General features: G+C 30.0%; 2 protein-coding genes across 2 annotated transcripts in view; one reads left to right on the forward strand and one right to left on the reverse strand.

Annotated features, from left to right (window-relative positions):
- Nucleotides 1–4,929: 4,929 nt before the first annotated feature.
- Nucleotides 4,930–7,257, reverse strand: LOC108913728 (proline-rich nuclear receptor coactivator 2). Its single transcript, XM_018719340.2, has one exon. It carries the CDS (start codon nucleotides 6,784–6,786, stop codon nucleotides 6,379–6,381), a length of 408 nt encoding a protein of 135 aa, XP_018574856.1. The 5' UTR covers nucleotides 6,787–7,257; the 3' UTR covers nucleotides 4,930–6,378.
- Nucleotides 7,258–7,953: 696 nt separating this feature from the next.
- LOC108913877 (RING finger protein 44) overlaps nucleotides 7,954–21,155 on the forward strand; it is a 28,389-nt gene continuing 15,187 nt past the window's right edge. The window contains exons 1-4 of the mRNA XM_018719525.1: nucleotides 7,954–8,383; nucleotides 8,440–8,614; nucleotides 8,670–8,794; nucleotides 18,717–18,971. Coding sequence (XP_018575041.1) covers nucleotides 8,374–8,383; nucleotides 8,440–8,614; nucleotides 8,670–8,794; nucleotides 18,717–18,971 — 565 coding nt within the window. The 5' untranslated portion in view covers nucleotides 7,954–8,373. The remainder of the gene's footprint in view (nucleotides 8,384–8,439; nucleotides 8,615–8,669; nucleotides 8,795–18,716; nucleotides 18,972–21,155) is intronic.

A 21,155-nucleotide genomic window follows, 5' to 3' on the forward strand; every position in this document is an offset into this window, starting at 1 on the left:
ATTACATAATGGCATTTGAACTGTTTTATAGATTGCATTTATATGAAATTTTCAAAATATAAAAAATTAACTTAAAAAATAGTTTTCTATTTGTTACCAATTAATTCCCCCATAAAAAAATATTTGTTATCTGTAAAACATAAAGAACAATATTTTGGCATTATCTTTAATCATAATTTACAGTAGATATAATAATTAAATGCATACAATATATCTATGCACGTTTTTATATGGTGTCTGTCAACCTTATCACTTGACAATTAATTATTTTTAGAAATGATAGCAAAATGCTTACTAATCAAAAAAATTTATAGATCAGTAGATATGAGTACATAGTCTCTTTTGACATTTTAATAGTTATTTTAAATTTTTGACTCGATTGTATTGATAATAGATTAAATTATATTAAACAGAAATATACAAAATATATAGGGTCAGCAATATTAACAAAATATTTTTAACAATAAGCAATATGTTTAATAGAAACCAAACTATGAGATAAAATCATACTTATCCCCTGCTATAAGACTCATGCAAGAAGGGAATAAGTTACGTCACTTATCCTAATCTTGGTATTTGTCCTGGACATGATTCTATCTAATAATCTTAGATACTTGCAGAAAAACGTTTTTAATATTACTTATCCACTTTTTCCAGCTGGTATAAATTTAAAAATACATGCAGGAATCTCGTTCTGGCACCACAAATGATTTTTTGGGCATATCACTATTTATACAAATGTTTCACTCTAATTCAGATGCAAATGTTATACTTATTTAGCCAAATATGATGTCAAAATTACTAATATAAAAAAACATGCCCCTTCTGAACTATTTACATTTTGGCGCTTATCCTCTTCTTGCATTAAGGTCTACAATTGTAGTAAAGCATTCTTGATTTTTATATTCCACATGTACTTCACTAGATATGAAAAATTACAATAAATAAATAAATAAATAAAAAGGAAAATGCATATTCTTTTCTAAAATAGAAAACATACAATTATTTTGCTATTGCCATTACAATTTTAAGTGATCAAATCACTAAAAATTTAGTAATGTGCTGCAAAAACCACCTATACAGGGTGTTTCTTAAGTAGAGGTCAAAAATCCCGGGGCATATTCTATGGCCAAAAATAAGGGATTTTTTGTTATATCAATGTGGGGTCTTAGGATAGCCATTGTCTAACAACAGCATGTCAAAAATTAAAAAAAAAATCAGTTTTTAATTTTTAATTTCTAAACTGCTTAACCGAGATAATTTTACCAAATTCGGTGTGCATATTTAGTATGATAGTAGGTATGAAACAAAAAATTACCAGCTTTAGAAACATCAGTGGCGGAGGTGTGGGTATCATCGATCATTATTTGCCAAAAGAAATATATCATCCTGTATAATATTACAAATGAAATAGGTCATCATATGCACCATTGTATTATCTTCACTTTTTCTTTACACTTTTTTGTATTCCAAATCGATTAACAACAAAACTGATTTATTTGATCAAGTGCATTTTTACGATACTAATTACATTACTTAAAATAATAACAAAATAATTAATTAATAATGGAATTACTTTACTATGATTTAGTTGGATGAAATGGAAAGATTTCCAAATCATCCAACTTCAAATCTAAAAATGTTCAGAAATGTTTTTCAACATCTATCGAAGTCAGGCTCATTTCAGAAAGGTCCAGTTCCTGTAAGACCTTTCAGTGTTAGAATGCCTGAATTGGAACAAGATATTCTACAAGAAATTGAAGAACACCCAAATACTAGTATTAGGAAGATCGCTGCAACTCTTAATGTGAATCATAAATTAGTTTAGTAGCTTTTAAAGCATCAACAATTGTACCCATATCACATATAAAGGGTTCAAGCCTTACTGCAGCTAGACTATCCTGCATGCCTATAATTTTGCCACTGGATTTTGCAAAAAATTGAACAAAATGTTGACTACCACTGACATATTGTTTATCGACGAAACTAATTTTTGCAGAGATGCTATAATGAACTTCCACAATAAACACGTTTGGTATGATGAAAACCCTCATGCCATAATGAAATCTTGATTTCAACATCAGTTTTCTTTGAGTGTATGGGTGGGTATTTTCTTGTTGGGCCTTACTTTTTACCAAGAACTTTAGCCGGTGCCTCCTACAGACATTATCTTGAAAACGTTTTACATGAACTACTTGACGATGTTTCCTATGCGCTAAGAGAATAAAGAGTGTGGTTTATGCACGATGGGGCTCCCCTACATTTTAGTTTGACTGCTCGTGAATTTTTAAATGAAAGATTCGATAATAACGTGATTGGACGAGGTACCCAAGAACCAGGTCAACCTTGGCCACTCAGATCACCCGATATCAATCCTAGTGATTTTTTGTTTGAAGACATCTCTCAAGACATTAGTTTACAAGGTTTACATTGAATTTCAGGATTACATACATCAATAAATTATAACTGGTTGTGATGAGATAAGAGCTACCTACTCCAGGAATTTTTGCATGTGTTTGAGCTGCAACTGCATGATCTGAAGCATGTCTTTTGGCTGAAGATGGCCATTTCCAACATTTTTTACAATAAATAAGTCATGGTAAAGTAATTCCATTGTTATTTAATTATTTTGTTATTGTAATGTAATGAGTATTGTAAAAATCCACTTGATCAAATAAATCAATTTTGTTGTTAATCGGTTTGGAATTCAAAAAAGTGTACAGAAACGAAATGTGAAGATAATACAATGGCTCATATGATCTATTTTACAGGGTGATATTTTTTTTTGGCAAATAATGATCGATGATACCCACACCTACACCACTGGTAAGTGGCTAAAGCTGGTAATTTTTTGTTTCATACCTGTCATACGAAATATGCATACTGAATTTGATTAAATTATCTCAAGCAGTTTAGAAATTAAAGATTTTTTTTTAATTTTTGACAAGCTGTAGCTGGACAATGGTTGTCCTAAAACCCCAGATTTATATAACAAAAACCCTTATTTTTGGTCACAGAATAATATGCCCCTGGATTTTTGAACTCTACTTAAGAAACACCTTGTATAGTAGCGTGAATCAAAATTGACAATGTATGTAAATTGTAAATCAACAAATTGTACTCAATCACCATTATTATACTCAAAAAGGTAATCATTATAGTCTAAGATTTTGACTTAGATTGAGCTTCACCCATCGAGTTTTCTAATGACATTTGAATTTTCATAATATAATGTATTAATAAACAAAACTTGATTTGGTCGACATCCAATTTCCCTGCACAGCTATTTTTAATAAAAAATTAAAGTTCAATTAAATTTAAAGTTACCTATTTACACCTGTCTACCTGGTTTTATCCAAGAAACAAAAATGTCGACCAAACTTTAACATATTGTATATATATATCTTTTGACATNAATATATATATATATATAAAAATTAATAACTTTTTTTTATTAAAAATAGCTGTGCAGGGATATTGGATGTCGACCAAATCAAGTTTTGTTTATTAATACATTATATTATCAAAATTCAAATTTTATTAGAAAACTCGATCCAAGTCCAAGTCAGGATATTGTACTATTATTCTAATTGCATATACAGAAAAATATTAACTTTTTAATTATTTAAATAATTATTTAAATTTGCTAATTTCAGTTTAGTAAATGATTTTTTCTATAAAACTTATCACAGTACTTCATACAGTGTGTCCAGAAGCAACTGGGCCATACTTCAAGGTTTATACTTTCTTTGAATGGTTCAACTTACTTTTCATTTTCTAAAAGATAAACTTTTTTGCTAAGTACTTTTTAAGATAAATTTGTCACTTATTAATAGGATGGTTTGCAGCTGGATATAGACATAAGCCTATTTCTTATTTAAGACCCAGATTGTTAAAAAGTTTTTTTTGCTATAGACAATGCGTAAGAAAACGGATATGTTTTTATGAAACTTAACTTGTGATAAAACACTTATACCTGTTTCATGTTGCTAAAATAGTACACTCCAAAGACTAAACTTCAGTTTTCTAATTTCTGGTGTTATTAATTATAGAGCTGATTTTTTTTGGGGCACTTTAATTCAAGTTATTTTGCTAAATTTGTAGTTATATTAAACATATTTGCGACATGTGCATATTTTCAGCAAAACACATTAAGTGCAGAATTAGATAAACAACATAAAAGTGCATAATCTGGTTAAAAACAGCCATTTTATTTTTTACAAAATTATGATTGTCCATGGTAAAATTAAAAACAATTGCAATTCTTAAATAAAAAAGGCCAACAAAACAGTTGTTTTAACTCCACTGAAAAATTTGATAAAGAAACGTTAACAAAACATCTAGAGGCATCTGTATCAGTATGCTTCGACATATAGTAAATAAAGTGAATTTCCACAAAACACCAGCATTCTCCCAAAATCTCTGCCAATAAAATATAGGTAAAAAAATTATTGTTTCGGTTATACTTAGTAGCCTGTCTCCATGCTTTAGATAAAAAATAATCTTATGTTAATTTTCGGTTATTACAAAAACCTGACTATACCAATTTCACGGAAAAATGTTATTTAGTGTAAAATTTTTTTAAAGGCCTGTAACTCTTAGGAAGCAAAATTGTACTAAGGTAATCTAAATGTTATTTTCTTCCAAGGGAGCTACCCCCAAAGTACGGCCCATTTATTCCCAGACACCCTGTATATTATTTCAAATAATCCATGTACATACAAAACCTCAACTAAACATCAGTTACAATTATTATTACATATGTATTTATAAATGGAATACTCACATATTTCCTGTAGCAGAATCCATTTTCCCGTTTTCCACTATAATGTGAAAAATAAGGCACACTTTCATATTATATATTTATAAAAACCATGCTAGACTTTTCCATCATATTTTGATGCGTTAACGAATTCTTTTTTTGAGATATTTAGAGGGGTGGTAACCCCGGAAAGGAAAGGGACATAGGAAGGGGTACAGATTAGGGATTAAAGATCAAGGATTAACAGGACAATTTTTTTTTAGTGGAAATATATTTTAAATTTGGTATCTAAGGAATGTACAAACATTTTGCAAAGGATAAGGTATAGGCAAGGACAAGGGTAGAGGTATCACAGATTTTAGGATGGAGATGAAATATATGATTTTTTTTACATAATTACATATTGCTAAGTAAAATGACTTTAGTGAACAATATGAGATCTGAGATTCTAAAAACTAAAACTTAACTGGTATACAATAGAATAAAGAGATCCTAATAAACCCCATAATGAGAAACTAACAATAAATTTAAAATTTTGTCATTTCATAAGAACCAAAAAATTAAATGAATTAAAAAAATTAGAATCCCTAATTCTTAAAAACAAATCACCAAATATTAACTTAAATTCTGATATTGCACATCACTGCAATTTGTGTTAATGAGGGAAGACTTTCCTCAATATTTACTACAGCACAATATTGAATGATGACCAATGATTTTTAAGTACACCACTCAGCACTCTCTAATATATAAACTCTGTATAGAATTCTATGTAAATGAATGATAAATATGCTGAGTTGTATACTTGGTTAAAGCTTTGTTGATTACTCTTACATCTATATCCTTAATTAATAGTGATTATACATTTGTACTGCATTTAACAAAAATATGCGTCATAATTGACGATTATTTAGATTATATTACATTTTTCTGAACACGATAACAAAATAGCATTTAAAAAATTGTCAATTTGTACTGTAAGTATACTGTTTGTTATTAAGAAAAAATTGACCATTTACTACTAATTAAAGCTTCTACGTTTATCTGAACAAATCTCTGTAATGCTCAAAATTATAAATCAGTACGTGCCAATGGTTTGAGCAAAGGCGGAGAGCATTAGAGAGCTTGTTAGAGACATCATAAATGCTTCAAATGCTATTTGTTACCACATAGACATTAAAAACTAAACATTTATCACACACTTATTTTTGAGCATTGCTCATAAATTACGAACTCAAATTTATACTCTTACAATTTTCAACAGTTAAACAAAATCACATTTAGAAATAGACTAAAGTAAAGGTTTAAAACTATCTACAATCTAAAGCAATCACGATTTGTAAGTATGACTGCATATCACAGTGCGGCTGAACAGGACAATTATTTCTACAATAAAACACAATACCGGGACCATCTCAAAGTATTCTCTCACTTAAAAACATTTTATTATACAGAGCTCTAAAAAAATAGTCCTTATAATACCATATTGTCGTGTTCACTCGCTACCAAAACTCTTAAAATTAATCACATATTCTCAATATCATGCTCACTCATCATAAAAGTATATATAAAGATAAAGGTCTTTTGTAATTAGAATTTGTTGATGGATTTACAGGTCAACCCTGTACTTTCAATAACAGCTTCAGCTGTTGTGCAACATCATTGTGATCAGACTTATTAGAATGGAAGGGCAACTGAAGTGTTCTAGTTGTTGTTTGCATCCAATGTTGTGGGGGCAGCGGTAAAGCAGACGGTGATGGTGGTTCCGAAAATTTGCAACCCGCATAATGGCCCGCCAACAAACCAGGAGAAGTACGAGGACTAGATCTTAAACTACCCTGAGGTTCACCTGAAGGTACTCTAACAGGAGTCAGCTTATGTGGAAGAGGTTCACCTTTACCTGGAGAAGGCCTCTGCATGGGTGACCCTTGGTGAGTGCTTGGTACTTTCACTTTGGATGGATGCCTCGTTGCACGAAATTTCCCGTTGATGACAATTTTGCCACCTATGTGCTTTTTAGCCATAATAATCACAAAAGTTCGTAGTGTGAAATTGTAGTAAAACAGTAACACACTTCAATATAGTCTATTTCTATGTTGGTATACAACAGTATCAACAAAAATACTCTTAACTGTAGTATCACAGACCAAGATGATGAATTTTGCGCTTAAAAAGTGGAAAACAAACTATTTCAGGTACGGCGCAAATTTTGCTTTCACAAAATGGACGCGTCTGATAGATAAAAACAAAGGAATATAAACTTCACTATATGTGGCTAATTTCCTCTTCTTTCGATTCTTCCAGCACCGACATTTAATCACAACATAGTCACAAATAATGAAGCCTATCACTTCTCGCTTTTGAACGCAAAATATTAATAAAGTTACATTCAAGGAACGAAACTTATCATCTTGGCAAGATTAGCGTTTCTTTAGTGTTTTCGCTGTTTTCTGTTTTCTTTTCACTTCTCTTAGCGCTTACTCACTCATTTTTCACAACCCCACCACACTCAAATTCTATTTATTCAGTATTCTCCTACTCTGTGGTATGTATCCTGTATCAAAAATGTTGGCTGACAATAATGACGTCATTTTACGATTGTCGGGTATTACAAATATAATTGGCTTTCCATGAAATACAACTACAGTCATAGGAAAATCACATATTTTATCTATTTCGTGTTAATTATTTTAGCAAAAGCGGTTTAGATTTAGTACTACGTAGGATTAAATTTTTATATGGTACTATTCTTGGGTTTTCCTTAAAAAAAATTCTCGATTATAAATTATAAGTTAATAATTTTAAATTTGTTCGTTGCCGTCACGCAAATCCTTCAAGCAATATTTGTTTGGCATAAATGTTTTTAGTTTAATCTTAATAACATATCCTTCAAATTTTTTATTTTTAGAAATTAGAATTTAATTTTGTGCAACATATACAAATGTTGCCGAAATTCTGTCAAAGGTTGCAACTATCCTCTTTCTAATTTGTGGTTGCAACCAATAAGGAATACGCAGCTAATTTCTGGTTATAGTTTATCTACATATCATTGGCTAAAAACTACACAAACATACAAAGGTCCATTTTCTGCTATTTTCCTTGTTATTTGGTTGGTATCTGTAGGGTATTTCATGTTATTTTGTTACCAGTTTGCTAGTTATTTTTAATTAAAAAAATAATATTAAAAATAAACAAAGCTGATATTTGATAGTTATGTCGTGTACTATTAGCAGTTGCCTTTGTTTGTTATCATTTTGAGTTCATTTAACAATTCGGTATAGAAACAAGTGCATAAATGATTATACTTTTGGTTTCATACGCCTCCACTTTTATCTTTGTTTATTGTTAGTTTTGGTTGGTCCTGTATTTGTGGGAGGGTGTATGTAGCTGATTTCACAAGACTGTAGATCCTTAAGCTGAAGTTGTAATTTTGCATTAAAATTAGAAATATGTGCGGGTAGCATAAGCCTAGGATTCGTTTGCAGATTACTGTGATAATTTTCACAATAATTGTTCAGTATTCTGTGTGAGATGCTTCTATTGGATCAATAGTGTACAAAAGTAAAATTACTCATTCCTCTCTTGCTCAATAGTGATTGTGTATTAGTTATATGCTACAAGGTTGTTATGTTGTTTATTGAAGTACTTATTTTTAACTAATGTGCATTCTATTACAGGTATAATAATAATGAATTCAAATAACCACAATCAACCTCGTAGAAATTCTTCTAGTTTTAATCGACATGCTAATAATCATTCAAATCGTTCTAACCACCCCCATAATCACCAAAGGTGGCCAAGCAGATTTCCCAAAGATTTTAATAGAGAATATGAAAACAATTTTACAAGAGGGTAAGTCTAAATACCTAATTAGAAACCTACTTCTAAATACAACAAAATTTTTTAGTGAATGTTCGGTAGCACCTAATGGAAGCCCTAAAGAACCAAATTATGTACACAGTTATCCCAAGAATTCTCAGCTTAGTCCTGCTTTGAGAAGTAATCATATCCATTATAACAATGAGGCATCAGGTATATACTATTCTTAATTTTAACATATCTATAATTTTTTTTATGACAGTTTGACATATTGTTATTAATAATTTTGAGGAATACAAATCTTTGAAAATATAAATTATTAACTCATGAGAGCCTAGTTTTATGTACAAAGAAAATGTATTTATAATGTTTACAAAGTTATACCTTGTTTATGTGTCAAAATAATTTTTGAAGAAAAGCAGTGTATAAAAAGTCTGCTATTTGTATTTCTATCATTAACGTAAAAATACCTATCATTAATCCGGAGTTGTTCGTGCTAGACTAGTACTATTTTTACTTTTCACAGAATATTGATTATATTGAAATGTACAAGTACGAGTAATTTTAATTGTACACTATAAAGTGATATTGGTCAACTTTATAATATATAATTATTTTTATCTTTATAGAGGAAAACATGTTTCCTTATTTCTAGCACAATTTTCATTGTTACAAATTTTCTACATACAAATATATTTTCATAGATTTGAGTCATTAAAATATGAATTGGTAATGTTGATTAATCCTATAAAACTTTATCAAAGTATTATTAGATGTAAGTACCTATCCTAATTGCAACAGTGTTAAAGCGCTTATATTTAATTAAATATTTATTGTTTCTTAGATAATGTTTAAAAATTGATTTGCATTGCATGTTTTCTGTTACAGGCCTATATTTATAGGAACCTTTTTTACTTAAAATCTGTCGCCTTTAATTTAAAAAAAATTAAAATTAAAAATTTTTTACTACCAACTTAATGATATACAGTGTAGGAAAGTACCGATGGTCTATCAGAAGTTACGTGAGAGCGATAAAGTAAGCCATAGAAATCCATGTGATAGACAAGGATGGCTATAATGAAGGCGTCTAATAGTCAACGCCCATTTCGCCCTTCCACAAATAAGAAGTGGATCTTATTTGTGGAAGGGCGAAACGGGCGGTGACTATGAGAGGCCTTCATTATAGCCATCCTTCTCTATCGCATGGATTTCTATGGCTTACTTTATCGCTCTCACGTAACTTCAGATAGACCATCGGTTCTTTCCTACCCTGTATTGTTAATTAATAATGGGCTACAAAATTAACGAATATTAATCAATTGTTGACTCAAATTAAAACTAAATTTTGTCTATCATAAGTTTAGTCTAATCACTACTCAGGGTGTCTCAAAGATCAATCCAGTAGCCACAGACTCCTTGGATCAAAATAATATGATTTAGGTAAACTTACCTGTTTACAAGAATAATGCCTTTAAAAGAAAGAAAGTCAGGGTGTTAAAAAAGAATTTTTTAAACTTTTTCTCAACATCTTCTATGATTTTTGAGATATTAACTTCAAATGCTATTGCCACTGTTAAGTATTTAAGGGTTTGTGCAAATCGAAAAACAAGTGAAAGTAGTGGTTGCCACGAGTTATTACTCTCCCCAGTTATATTCAAATTATCATGTACATAATTTCTTTGTGATTATTTTACCTCTTAGAAATTTTATATTTATTGCATAGTTCTCCAGATAAATACAACTTTTTAAAAGATTGTATGTATGTCCTACATGCCACATTATGGTGTGCACAGGATTTAAGGGAAACTTAACTTGTAATTTGTGACCTAAAAAAGTTTTCAGTAAAATTTTGAAGGTTTAAAGCAAGGGTCGGCAACTGGCGGACTGCGGTCCAGGTTCGGACCGCGGAAGGTAAAATACTGGACCGCCAAAAATTTTTTGAAAGTATAAATTACTCAAATAAATTATTTAAAAAATGTTTTTTACGTTTAAGTGCCAATCTTATCATTTTTTCTAGTATTTTACAATTGTGTGTGTTTTGAGTTCTTAATTAGTAAGCAGATTAAATTTGAGTCCAAATTAAAATAAAAAAATAAGAAATATGAATTTTTTTTCTGGATCTCGTTAAAAATTTTCAAAAGTATACGTACCCCACCTAAAATTACTTGCCGACCCCTGGTTTAAAGCTTATACATATTTTTAACAACTAAAAAAACACTGAAAAAACGTTTCTAATAGTTTCCAACATAAATGTCATTAAACTAATTCTAAATAAATACAACTGATATGGTGTAAATGCATTATTAGTAGTAGTCTTGTACTAGTAATTTATACATTTTCTAACATTTTTGTTGTTATTATTACAAATTTCAACATTTATCCATTGACTAATTTATTATGAGGGAATTAAATTAATAAGTATCTAATATGCCCTACTCCTTCGTTGATGCACATGTGAACTATATTAGAGAAAGTCTTATGTTTTGAAAGACATCTTCTGTAAGTTACATAATTACTATACTATATTAAATACTATTAATTTCTTCAGCATTAACAACAGTTTTGATACTACCCCAGGAAGTGAATCCATTGGATTCAAATCTTGGGATCACGGTGGCCACTGAGTGGGAACATTTTGACCTCACCTGATCCAGGGATTTGGAAGTAATTTTTTATTCAAAATCTAACGCTAGGGTAAATGATGTTCCATCTCTTTATACAGTGTGTCCAATTAAATTGGCACCATATGGGATACTTTTTTATTATTGGTTTTATGAAAAAAAGTTATTCTTGATAAAAAGTTCTGCCTAAAACCCAAAATGAAACTCCGGCAGGAAGATGTTTTTCAAAACAAAAAAATTTTTTCAAATGAAAAGTGCGTCGAAGGAGTGTAATTTCATTATTTATCTAAAATTTTAATCTCTATTGGGCAAGCCTTTTAATTATTTATTTAAATCAAGGTAAATAGGTATTTAGTTAATTATTTTATTTATATTAATTCTTTTTTCATTTTATTTATGCAAAAACGGTAATTATCTGTAAAGGACCCCGCCCAAACCTTATGGAAAATGGCTTTTGGTCAAAATGGCTGAAATTGATATATGATATAGCTCTCACCTTCCTGAGCAAAAGTTGTCATGGGCCCAAAGTGATCCTATGTGTAGGTTTAAAGATATAGAGCTTTGAAGCTAACGATTTCATAGCACGGTGCTGAAGTGCAGGATAGGTGTATGTATATCTCCCTTTCTCCGTATATACAGGGACAGGGTGAGTCAGTTTTTTGTAGACAAACTTTAACAGGAGATAGAACACATGTTTTTAGTTCCTATAAACATATGTCGTAGAAGGCTTCGTTTCCGAGATACAGGGTGTTGAATATAATTTTTTTTCTCGAATTTTCATTATAACATAAACGAATGCTTAGATTTTTTTCATGTTTGGGGGATAATGCCTATTAATTAAGGGGCATAAAACAATCGATAAGAATGTTCAAAAACTTGCACAGTGGCGGAGTGGAGGGGGTGCTCAACCCCTTTCTTAAACAGAACTTCTACGCCAATGACTATTTTTTAAAAAAACTGTTATTTTCATTATCTACATATAGTTTAAAAAAAATAATGTCCCTTCTGTTTCGGAATTCCTGCGCGTTTCCCTGTTATTTTGATTTTTAGTGTTTGATGTGGTACTAAATTAATTTATTAATTATCAATTATCGGTTAGATATTTAATTCTTTCAACGAAACCTACCGAAATATGGTTTGTTAAGGATTCTAATAAGCCGAAATCTCTTATTCTTTATCTCTTTCCAATGTAGTCAAAATAAATGTTTGTTATATCAAGCCATACTCAAATACAAGACTTTTATAAGTTGAAATCTGTTTAATACGCTAATTTTATCAATCCTTATTTATTATGTGCAGCGTAAATACTAATGTACTGCAACTAAATTACAAAAAAAAACATTGAATGAACATTGATGTTAATGTTTATGGAGAAATTTTTTGAATTTATAACAATATTTAATTAACAACTTCTTAAAACTTTTTGGCAACTGCACAATAATGTATTGTATGTATGCAATGTAACAGATTTCAACTTATAAAAGTCTTGTATTTGAGTATAGCTTGATATAACAAATATTTATTTTGACTGCATTGGAAAGAGATATAGAATAAGAGATTTCGGCCTTTTAAAATCCTTAAAAAACCATATTTATGTAGGTTTCGTTGAAAGAATTAAATATTTAGCCGATAATTGATAATAAATAAATTACTTAATTTAGTACCACAACAAACACTAAAAATCAAAATAACTCGGAAACGCACAGGAATTTCGAGACAGAAGGATGGACATAATAAATAAGGATTGATAAAATTAGCGTATTAAACAGATTTCAACTTATAAAAGTCTTGTATTTGAGTATGGCTTGATATAACAAACATTTATTTTGACTACATTGGAAAGAGATAAAGAATAAGAGATTTCGGCTTATTAGAATCCTTAACAAACCATATTTCGGTAGGTTTCGTTGAAAGAATTAAATATCTAACCGATAATTGATAATTAATAAATTAATTTAGTACCACATCAAACACTAAAAATCAAAATAACAGGGAAACGCGCAGGAATTCCGAAACAGAAGGGACATTATTTTTTTTAAACTATATGTAGATAATGAAAATAACAGTTTTTTTAAAAAATAGTCATTGGCGTAGAAGTTCTGTTTAAGAAAGGGGTTGAGCATTCCCTCCACTCCAACACTGTGCAAGTTTTTGAACATTTTAATCGCTTGTTTTATGCTCCTTAATTAATAGGCATTATCTCCCAAACATGAAAAAAATCTAAGCATTCGTTTATAAGTTATAATGAATATTCGAGAAAAAAAAATTATATTCGACAACCCGTATCTCGGAAACGAAGCCTTCTACGACATATGTTTATAGGAACTTTTCTTTTTAAAAACATGTGTTCTATCTCCTGTTAAAGTTTGTTTACAAAAAACTGACTCACCCTGTATATACGGAGAAAGGGAGACATACATACACCTATCCTTCACTTCAGCACCGTGCTATGAAATCGTCAGCTTCAAAGCTCTATATCTTTAAATCTACACATAGGATTGCTTTGGGCCCATGACAATTTTTGCTCAGGAAGGTGAGAGCTATATTTTCCATAAGGTTTGTTCGGGGTCCTTTCTCATTTGTCTATTAAATTTTATCTTAAGTTATACTCACTCGAATTGTAATGTTGCTTGTAAAAAATAATAGTTTATTAATTGTGAAGTATTATCGATCAACATTTAGCCTCCGCATACAAACCGACCATGAACCACCACTTGTGATGGTATTTGTATATTTTATAAAATAATGTAAAAGCCAATATTTGATTATTTGTGTTTGTTATGCTTAATTCTACTTTTCTCTGGATGTTTGCTCTATTCCTTTGGCATATCTTTTTCCCCAGTCACATTATAACTGATAAATGCATTCTTGTATGATGAAAGTATGTGTGCTATATTCATAATTATAATTTGTTTATATGTGGAGTTTTCTTCAGTTATCTCATAAGACATTATATTATTCTTGCAGAAGTGCTTTATCATTATTTCATTACTACAGTAAATAACAATATATTTTCCACCATTTTTTCAATTTTCTTTTGACCACTAAAAAAATATTTATATTTATAGTCTTATATTTTCTACTTTAATAGTCTTAATTTTTTTAATACGATGAGGAGAATATTGTTTCTTAATTTTATGAATAAAAAGCACTAATAAAATGGTAGTGTTTAAATGGGTATGTCATCAGAATGAGATTCAAAATGAAAATTTTGTTTTTTAAGTCTAATATTGAAGGCTATGTATAATAAAATTTGAGAAGTTAACAATGAACTTCTGAATTAAAAAAAAAAAATTGTGTTCTTAGCGATCTCTATATTTATGTAGAAAAGAAGTCTACCTAAAAAATTCCCATGTACCAGTTACATTGAAATATCTTAAGTGAATGACATCATCCAAAAATTAAATAAAAAAGTTCTTTGGAGATCTGTAACTGTTGAAGAAAGTAGAATTATACTAAGGTAGCTATCCTTAATGCGTGGCCCATTCATTTTCAAATTTTCTGTGTAAGTATTGCTTCAAAATTCAATTTTTGATTAATTACTTTTTGTAGTAATTGTATTTAAATATTTATTGGGTGTTTCTGGTGGACTGGAATTGGACTGATTTGACTTTCTTTTCTGTAGACTGGACCTTTCTATAACGAATAGAAGGGTTCGGGACATTCAACGCTTACGGAAGTGGCAATGAGGAGGAAAATTATACACCTCCACATTTTAACTATTTTTAGAAGGCTCTCAATGTTATAAGGATATTTTGCGTGAACATTAAGTTTACCAAGGTATGTAAGGTAGTGTGTGTATGTGTAAGAAAGGCAAAGCAGTATATGGTTTTCAAAGAGAATTCTTATCGACATATCCTTATTAAGGATATGTAGTGGCTGTAATGTTTTCGGTGATTTTTAGCTGTTTTCTGATTCTGGGAATAGAGTGGTACCTTTTATCACTTTGAAGCTACAAGACAAAATTAACATAACCCTATACCTTTCTTTTTCCACTAAATATAAAATGTTTATATAAATACATAAATAAATTCCTTTATATACCAATGATGAGCTATTTAGGTCCAATTTCCAAAATATACAGTATCATTGAAATTCTACAGTTCTTAATGGTGGTGTTTTCCTGTTATATAATATGTATAGTAGAACCTTTTTAAGATTGCCATTACGTCATGCGTGTGCCATAATATCAAAGACATTCGTTGCGGACGTGTATTCATTATTAAACGTGCTAAAAAGAGATACAATGATGGTATAAATGTCTTCATAGTCTCAATCTATCACAAACAACCGTTCCAATATTTTATGTGTATTAGAGTGGAAGAAAATGGAGGACATTTGTTGGGTATTAATTTTAGACTATAGCTTGACTAGCGCATTTAAAAACAGAACTGACACTCAGATTAAAAATTTAACAGTTGTTTTGATCGCGTCTCCCTACTAACTTTTATATATATTTTCTGAGTGTTGAAATATCGATTTTTTTGGCATATTTTCATATCCAGTAACACCAGTATTAAAATTTGCCAGAAATACAGATTTGAGAATTGTCAAGATGACATTTCAATTATGTGAAAACAGTGACTAATTTGACTAGGATTTTTCATCTTAGTTCATACGAATATTGCTTGTGACGCAATGGAAAAGATACAGCGGTTTTAGAATATATATGCTTCTTGATGAGAGATTTGTGTAACAACCCAATAAATTTTTGCCAATAATTAGTCATTAGCCCAAACATCAACTGATATTTCAAGCTTATTTGAATTAGAGATTTCATTTCCCTAGATTATATCTATAATTCTATGAAAACAATGTTTTATAGAAGTAGCAATTAATCTGGTTTAGAAAATCTGCATGTAACATTTTTGTGTTGATCATAGGTACCTTTCATTAGTAAAACCTATAATCAAATGAATTTTTCAATAAATCATACCAGGTTCTCTGTGTTAGACATACCGTATAACAAAAGGAAATAATGTATGTAGAAGAAAAACAAATAAGTTTTGTGAAAAAAAAGACATATAAATTTTATTTTATGCCCTCTTATATTCTTTATCTTTCTATGGAGGAGAAAGTGGTGAAGACCAATATTTTAGAAAATGTCTTGTGATGTTAAAGAAATATTTCAAAAATAGTTTGGTTTATTTACAGACCATAATGGATAAAGTCAAGATTGAAATCAGTGGAATCTGTGCATATTTATACTACCTATATTGCTATAACATATTTTTAAATATTTTATTAAGAAAATAATAGTATACAGTGTAAACAGTTTTATGATATGCATTTATATGACCTAAGGGAGAAAATATTGAATGAAGTTAGTACTATCAATAATATGGAAGAAGAAAAATAAGAAGTATAGAATAACATTTTTTATGATGAGGTCCTTCTCCTTAATACAGAATTTAAAGATTTGTTTAACAAATTTACTGAAAACATCTCCAAACAGTGCTTCCATGAGAATGTTGTTTATGTGCTGTATTCGTAAATTAACCAAAATATTGTGCAAACTATCAAGCAGATATATGAAATGTATATTTCTTTATAATCAAAAATAGGAGGGGAATCCAAAAAACAACAAATATATTTAAAAAAACAAATGTCTGGTTTATATCTTATGCATGCCAATTATTTTATATATTTCTTTGAAATCACAAGAAAATTTTTTAAATTTTTATCTATATCATTATTTTCTAGATAGAAAGGTAAAAGATAAGAGGGGTTGAATATTTATATGAAAGATTTTGTACATACGATTGCTGTTTGAGTACAGTAAATGAAGTATATTATCTACCGTGGATGAATTCATTTCAGGGATTTGGTTGCCGCAATAGAATCCTTGAAATTTTTCTTATCAGATTATGCAATTTCTGTCCCGGCTGTTGGTCATGGCTGTTGTTAGTAAAACCGTTGAAACTACTATTAAAGCTATACAGCAATTTACTTTTAAATTTTCATCCATTGCAATGTTTTGCTTGAATAAAAAATAATTCTTTATAAGATACATACAAGAAATTGTACCTACATGTTAAACAATGTACAGTTGGTAACACTACTACAAACTAAATAAAATGCAGCAATTCTGTCCCATTGTGTGATAGAAAGCATGCAATTTTATCCCCACAATTTTGTCGCCTCAACAAAATTGCATTGTCAGATACAGGCTTAAGTCTATCGATGGTGATTGGTGAAAATTAAATTTGCCTTATTCTGACCATGTGTATTAGTCAATCCGTTTTTTACGGATTGATTTCAATGCCCTCATGGACAACTTTCATGGTTAAAAAATGTCAAACGAAATTTGCAAAATATAAAATTTTAATAAAGACAGCTTCCCCACAGATCTGGAAAAGGGTTGCCACGTATGTATGGAAAATATTTTTTTCATAATCAGCTGATAGTTACGAATAGATGTTTTTCAATTTTGACAAAATTTTAATTTTTCTTGTTATAGCATTATGAATTTAAAAAAATAAAATGTTTATATCGAATTTAAATTGGTAAGAATAAAATTTAATTTTGAGAGATAAAAAAAACGATTATGTCTATCTGTTGATTACAAAAAATAATAATTTTCACATATATGTGCAAGGGTTGCACTCGAGATCTTAGGAGAGGTTATTCTTATTTAAATTTAAATTTTTATTTCGCAAATTTCTGTAGGAATCCTCTGGTCATGAAAATCTCTAAAATAGCATAGAAATCATCCTAATTTCTTCATCCTCAAATTTTCTTCAGCAACCATTTTAATGGACTTAGTAATATTTATTTATAATATATTTTAGAAATAAGAAGAAAAGTCTAATTTCTCACAATCCATGTATTTTTTTTAAAAACAATAGACAATAGAATATTTATTTAATTCTGATGAAGTTGGGGATTGCTATAAAAAAATAATTATAATGTCAGCTTAAAAACAATTAACAAAATTATTATTCTCGGCATTTTGGCATATTTTGCAAAACTTTTTAAGTTTTGTCCTCTACTTGAAATTCTTGGCATTGTTGTACCATATACAGGGTGTCCAGGAAATGATGGGCAATCTTTCTGATTTTGGTAGGACTTGCAAAAATAATGCCACAAGTTTATATATTTTTTTATATTCAAGCTGAATCTGTGGTGTTATTAGATCTTGAGGTTGGGAGTTGAAATTGATAAACATTTTTTTATGAGAAACGAAAAATCGGTTTTCTCTCTCAACCTCAACAGCTAATAACTACAGGGCGAGTCCAAATAAAAACATTATATAAACTTCTCATGGTTTTTTTAGTCATATCGGAATCTTAGATATTGACCACCATGAATAATAAAAAAATACAACTATTCGCCATACAGTCGTTTTTTGTTTGATAATTTATTAATTCATGCATTTTTAATAAAATTTTTATAAATTGTCCAGTTATTTATATTACTCTTTAAATATTGTATAAAATTATTGACAATTTTAATTTATTATTTAATTTTTCCAGGACATATTGTAATTTGTATTGTTATACAATTAATTTCAGGACACCAGCATCCAGATAGAAGACATATCCCTTTAACCAATCCTCCAGAGAGAAGGCACACCATTAGTCAGAACTATCACAATGGCAGTGACCGTAGACATTTACCAAATTTGGCTGATAGACGACATATTTCTCCCCCCCTTCACATAAATATTTGCGACAATTCCAGTAATCTTATGACTAATGCAGCATCAGAGGGTATGCATCAAAGGAATATAATAGATTTCTCTCACTCTCAAAGGAGGCATGGCAGAGGTAGGGCTTACGTTTTAATTTCCTTTACTTTGATTTTTTTTTAGCTAGGTACTTGTACTTCCAGAGATCCAAAGTAGTGGGCTCATAAATAAATCAAACTACAGTTTTACGTATCGTTAATCTGATAAAATTATTTTGTGTATTCTCTGTATAGTAATTGTAATGTGTGTACTCTCGGTATAGAAAATGTAATGTGCTGTTCATTTCGCATAGTTTACCATGTGTGTTCAGCCTGTGTGCTCGAGCGCATTATCGGAACGTTCTATTGTTACAAGGGCCCATTACTATTTTTGCTTATCATGTATAAAGATAGAGACGACCAACACTGCATAGTTCCATTTTTTGGTTTCTCAATTTGTAACTTAGGCATTTTCTTTCATGTCACATGGGTGGATGTAGGAACAACATTATTTTCACTTTTAGTTATTCCAGTGTATTTTTAAAAATGCAATCATGTGTGAGTATTAATGGTCAATCTGTTAATAATCAGGATAGTTGTAAACAAGTGAATTTAACATCACAAGAACTTTGATAAATGATGTTTATCAGAGAATTTGAGTATTTGAGAATTGGATATGTTGGTGAGTGATGCTGTGGACACTTCTTTAACGAAAGTGTCTGTCAGAAGTATTTATCATGTGTTAAAAAGTTGTTAAAAGTGTAAAAAAAGCAACAGTATGGCAAAGAAAATATAATAGTGTTGTGCAAGAAAAATCTATTACCTCAACGAAATATAGATAAATGAAGGACAAGCAGTCTTTAAGATTTGACAAGATTTTTGAAAGGTTTTTCTACAGAATTAATGGCATCCGCACAGAAAGTATAGTTATGATATATATTGGAAGTGAATGCATATTCTTGTATATGGTTTATATGTATTTGAGTTGCGATGAACAGCAAATTACCATAGATGTATCTAAAAAGTGGTTTGCATCTATTTCGCCTCACATCGAATATGATGCATTGATTATCATAAATAATGCACTCAACCATACTTGACGAATAGATAAATTACCAATATCTGCATGGAGAAAAGGAGAAAGGATTGTGTGGGGGGTTTCCCAGCATATTTACTTTGAACAGACCGCTGTCTGCTTATTTCACCAAAAAAAAAAATGAGTACTGGATTTTATAATTTTTATTGTGATAAAGAATCTCAATATTTGAGCTGCTATTCTCCCAGGCTTGTTAGGCAAGATGGTCTGGCATAGATTTAGGTGGGAGAACTGCTGTCGCCCAGTGTACAATGGATCATATAAACATTAAACATATAAACAAATTACATTCTACATTATCAATCTCAACATATTAGATGTGTTGAATAGAAAACATTGAATATAAAGACACAATATTATAAGTGCAATTATTAGTAATTGCACAAGAAAACTAAATACATGAAATATGTAGTTGATAAAATAGCTAACACTTGGGGTATTACAGTTGCCACCATACCGTTGTGAACTGAATTAATCTGGGTGGATTTAAAAACTTATGTGGCACAAAATAACACAAACTATTAAATTAGAATTTTGAAGGTGATTTAAATATGGAGATATATAATAAGTGCATTGCATTATGCATGTATAAAAATAATGTGAGATGCAAAAGGTGAAATCACAATAGAACCACTTATTACACCTTTAGCAGTTATAGCGTTACTGACAGTGATAGTGACAGTGACTACAGTAATTAGTGATATTACTAATGCTTATAATGGGCATTTCTAGTATCTTATCAGTGGTGCATCTTATGTTTCAGTGATGCTTGTACTTTTAATGGTTTTTAGTGGTTTTACTGATTTTGTGTCGCCTTACTATGTCTACTTAGATATAGACTTAGACTTAGCGAAAGTTCTGGTACATCCCATAATAAAAAAAAGAGAGAAAGGTATACACGGATGATAGTAAGCCACCCTTATCTAGACAGCAGTACACATTTTATTAGAAGAAATAAAAAAGTACCTACCTTGTAGTAATGTGTCGTTCATGAACTATCCGTTCATAATGACCAAATTGTCTAAGAGACCCGTGATTGACCCGTTCACGTTGTGTGACCCTATCATTCATCATTCATTTGAGCACAATCTCAGTGCCTGCAGATCTGAATTGGAGAGTTGGTGCTGATACAGAATGGAAGCCACGAAAGATTGACTCTATGATTTATTAGGTATCGGTACTCTTAGTC

Source organism: Anoplophora glabripennis, unplaced genomic scaffold (assembly GCF_000390285.2).
Source record: "Anoplophora glabripennis isolate ALB-LARVAE unplaced genomic scaffold, Agla_2.0 scaffold34, whole genome shotgun sequence".
In the NCBI taxonomy this organism is placed as follows: Eukaryota; Metazoa; Arthropoda; class Insecta; order Coleoptera; family Cerambycidae; genus Anoplophora; species Anoplophora glabripennis.